General features: G+C 69.0%; 1 protein-coding gene across 1 annotated transcript in view; it reads right to left on the minus strand.

Moving 5' to 3' along the window:
• The window catches only part of VOLCADRAFT_99270 (uncharacterized protein), a gene marked incomplete at both ends in the record, with an annotated part of 9,548 nt that overhangs the window by 2,194 nt on the left and 4,064 nt on the right, over positions 1-3,290 (minus strand). The window contains 2 exons of the mRNA XM_002958025.1: positions 1,636-2,711; positions 3,129-3,176. Coding sequence (XP_002958071.1) covers positions 1,636-2,711; positions 3,129-3,176 — 1,124 coding nt within the window. The remainder of the gene's footprint in view (positions 1-1,635; positions 2,712-3,128; positions 3,177-3,290) is intronic.

Here is a 3,290-nt window from a genome sequence, read left to right on the forward strand (position 1 = left end):
CTGACGGAGGCGACGGCGGCGGTGACGGAGGCGACGGCGGCGGTGACGGAGGCGACGGCGGCGGTGACGGTGGTGATGGAGGTGGCGACGGAGGCGACGGCGGCGGTGACGGCGGCGATGGAGGTGGCGACGGCGGCTTGTGAGGCGGCGACGGCGGCGGTGGCTTGCTCCTGTACGGCGACGGTGACGGTGGTTGCATCGGTGTGGAGTCAGTGTCCATGAAGATCAGGTTGCCGTCGCCATCGTCGCTTTGCATCTGTACGGCGGTCCGCAGCGGTGGGGGTGCAGGGTTCCGGAGCGAGAGCTGGGGGTTTGGTCTCGGAGCGGGGTTCGCAGAGAGAGGTCCTGGAGGGTTTGGGGAAGGCGGGCGGGGGGCCGGCGGCGATGGGGATGGGGATGGTGGTGGGAGCGGAGGCGGCGGCGACGGAGGCAGTGACGATGGTGGCGGAGGCGATGGCGGCGGCGATGGATAGGGAGGAGATGGCGGCAGCGGAGGCGATGGTGGCGATGATGGGGACGGTGGCAATGGTGGCGGAGGCACCGGCGGTGGCAATGGTGGCGATGGAGGTACCGGCGGTGACGGAAAGGGAGGAGGGGAAGGCGAAGGCGGCGCTGGCGGCAGCGGAGACGGAGGTCGAGGCGGAAAGGGAGGCGATGGCAGCGGACGCACTGGCGGCGGCGCTGGTGCCGGGGGCGCTGGCGGCAGCGGAGAGGGTCGAGGGGAGGGTGACGGTGGAGACGGCGCTGGCGGCACTGGCGGCGGCGATCGCGGCGGCGGGCTTGCGGACACTGGTGACGGCGATGGGGGCTTTGGAGGCAGCGGCGACGGCGGCGGCGGCGGTTGTGGTCCCGGTACCGGTGGCTTCGGTGGCGGCGGCGGCAGTGGCGATGGTGCTGGCGGCGGCAGCGCTGGTGGCGGAGGCGAATGCGTGGCGCCGGGCCTGATCCAGTTTGGAGGCTTCCGAGGGAGCCTGGGTCGGGGCGGCGACGGCGGGAAGGGAGGCGACGGCGGCGGTGGGTACGGCAGCGGCGGTCGTGGCGGCCGTGGCGGTCTGGGATTCGGGTTAGGCGCCCGGGGCCGCGGCGACGGCGGCCGTGGAGGCGATGGCCGCGGTGATGGCGGCAACGGAGGGAACGGCGGCGGCCGAGGCAACAGCGTTGGCGGCGGCCGGGCAGGCGCCGGCAGCGATTTCGGCGGCGGCAGTGATGGAGATGGACTCCGGTAGGATTGCGGGACGGGTCGCGAGGTCGAAGAAGGCGACCGCCAGGTCGAGGGCAGCTTTGGAGCTGGCGCCGCTGCTGGTGAAGCACCCCGAGAAGGCGGTGGCGGCGGTGGCGGCGGTGGCGGCAGCCTGTGCGAGGAGGTATTTTGTTTTGGCGCCGGTGGTGACGCCCCTGCCGTCGGCGTGGCGCCTATTGCCTTCATCGGCATCGGCGGTGACGGCGACGGAACGAAGCCCCTGGGTGGCGGCAGCGGCGACGACGACGACGACGGCGGCGGCGGCGGCGGCATCACAGCGCCCTTATGTGACGGCGGCGGTGACGGCGACAGTGGCGACGGCAGCGCCACAGCGGCCTTCGGTGACGGCGGCGGCGAAGGCGGCCGCGAAGATGAAGATGATGGCGCAGCCGTACCCTTTGGCGGCGGTGACGAGGCAGCGTCCTTTGGCGACGGCCGCAGTGCCGGCGGCGTGGTAGCCGCGCCCCTCCAAGACGGCGGCGGGGACGTCAGCGCCAGCGACGGCGCAGCGCCTTTCAGTACTGGCGGCAGCATTGTTGAAGGCGACGGGGCCACGCTCTTTGTCACTGGTGGCGGCGGCGCTGGTGGCGGCAAGGTAGCGCCATTCGGGATTCCAGCCCGTACTGGTGTCGGTGGCGGGACAGCAACCTTGGGGGTTGGCGGCGGCAACGCAGCTGGCGTCAGCGACGGCGTCGAGGTATTGCCGCCCTTAGCCGCGGGCCATTGGTCCGGCGACCAGGCCGTAACCCTCGGCGCTGGCATCGCCGTCGGCAGCCAGGTCGTACGTTCCGTCGCCGCCGGCGCCTGCACATTAACCTTCTGCACTAGCGTCGTCGCCGGCGGCGACTGGGCAGCACTGCTCGCCGCCGACGGCAATACCGCCGGCGCCGGCGCTGGTTTACCTTCCACAGTCTTGGGTGGCGGAAACGTCGTACTGCTCAAGCCAGCAGCATCAACACTAGGAATGTCCTCCGTCGCCGTTGGGCTAGCTCGTGTCGTACCTCCACCCACGCCGAACGGAGCTGTCGGTTGCGCGACGGTTTCCGCTTCCTGAAGCGGCGGCGGCGCCGCGCCGTTTACTGTCCCCTCCTCGTCGTACTCGGCCTGGTCTGGGATGGACTTAGTGGCGGCGGCGCCGTCGTCGTTTGTCGTACCTTGGTTGACCCCCTTACCATCCTCTGGTGGTTGACCCATATCCTGTTCCGACGGCGGCGGTGCTGCTGCTGCTGCTGAGGTGTCTGGCGGCGGCGGTGGAGGGGGTGGGGGTGGGGGTGGCGGCGGCGGCGGTGGGGGTGACAGTACTTGTGGCGATTGCGGTGGTGGTGCCGGCGGTGGTGCAGCAGTTAACTGCTGCTGCTGCTTCGCAAATGCGCCGTCATTGGGCCGGGGGTGGTTTTCTAATGCGGCGACGAGTGTACGGCGCCTGACGTCATCTTTTTGTCCTGGTAACGCCCCGCCGCTGCCGCTCGAACTGCGGGTCCGAATGGGCGGCAGAGGAAGGGGAGAGAGGGGTGTGGTGGGGTTGGGAAATAATCTGGACATGGTGCTACTACTGCTACTGCTGCTGCTACTGCTTCTGCTGCTATTACTGCTATGAAGATGACGGTGGTGATAAGTGGTGTGCGTATGCAGGAAGGCAAACAGGCAAACAAGGCAAGGTCCAAGCAGGTGAGCCGACGACCTGCACCCGTACATGGACCAGACCTTGAACTGAACCAACTAGGTACAACATGTACAACATGTACAACAGACCGACCGAGGTGGTTAACTCGGCTAGGTCTGCGGTACGATCTGATGGAGACCTCCAAGCGGCACCCCGGCCCCCTCATCTCCCTCCCCCCCACCCCCCTCCATCGGCGCCGCAACCCCCCACCAGCTGGAGCCGCACCTTAGAGCTCTTCCTGCCTTCCCGCCACGGCGGTGAGTGGGCCTACGTCTGGAGGTGGTGGAGGTGGTCTTGTCGGAGTTCGAAAGAGGAGGTGTAGTTGCGGCGGGAGGTGTGGAGATGGAGGGAGGAGAAGATGGCGGTAGGGGTGGTAGCGGCGATGGG

This window comes from Volvox carteri, assembly GCF_000143455.1.
Source record: "Volvox carteri f. nagariensis unplaced genomic scaffold VOLCAscaffold_84, whole genome shotgun sequence".
Classification (NCBI taxonomy): Eukaryota; Viridiplantae; Chlorophyta; class Chlorophyceae; order Chlamydomonadales; family Volvocaceae; genus Volvox; species Volvox carteri.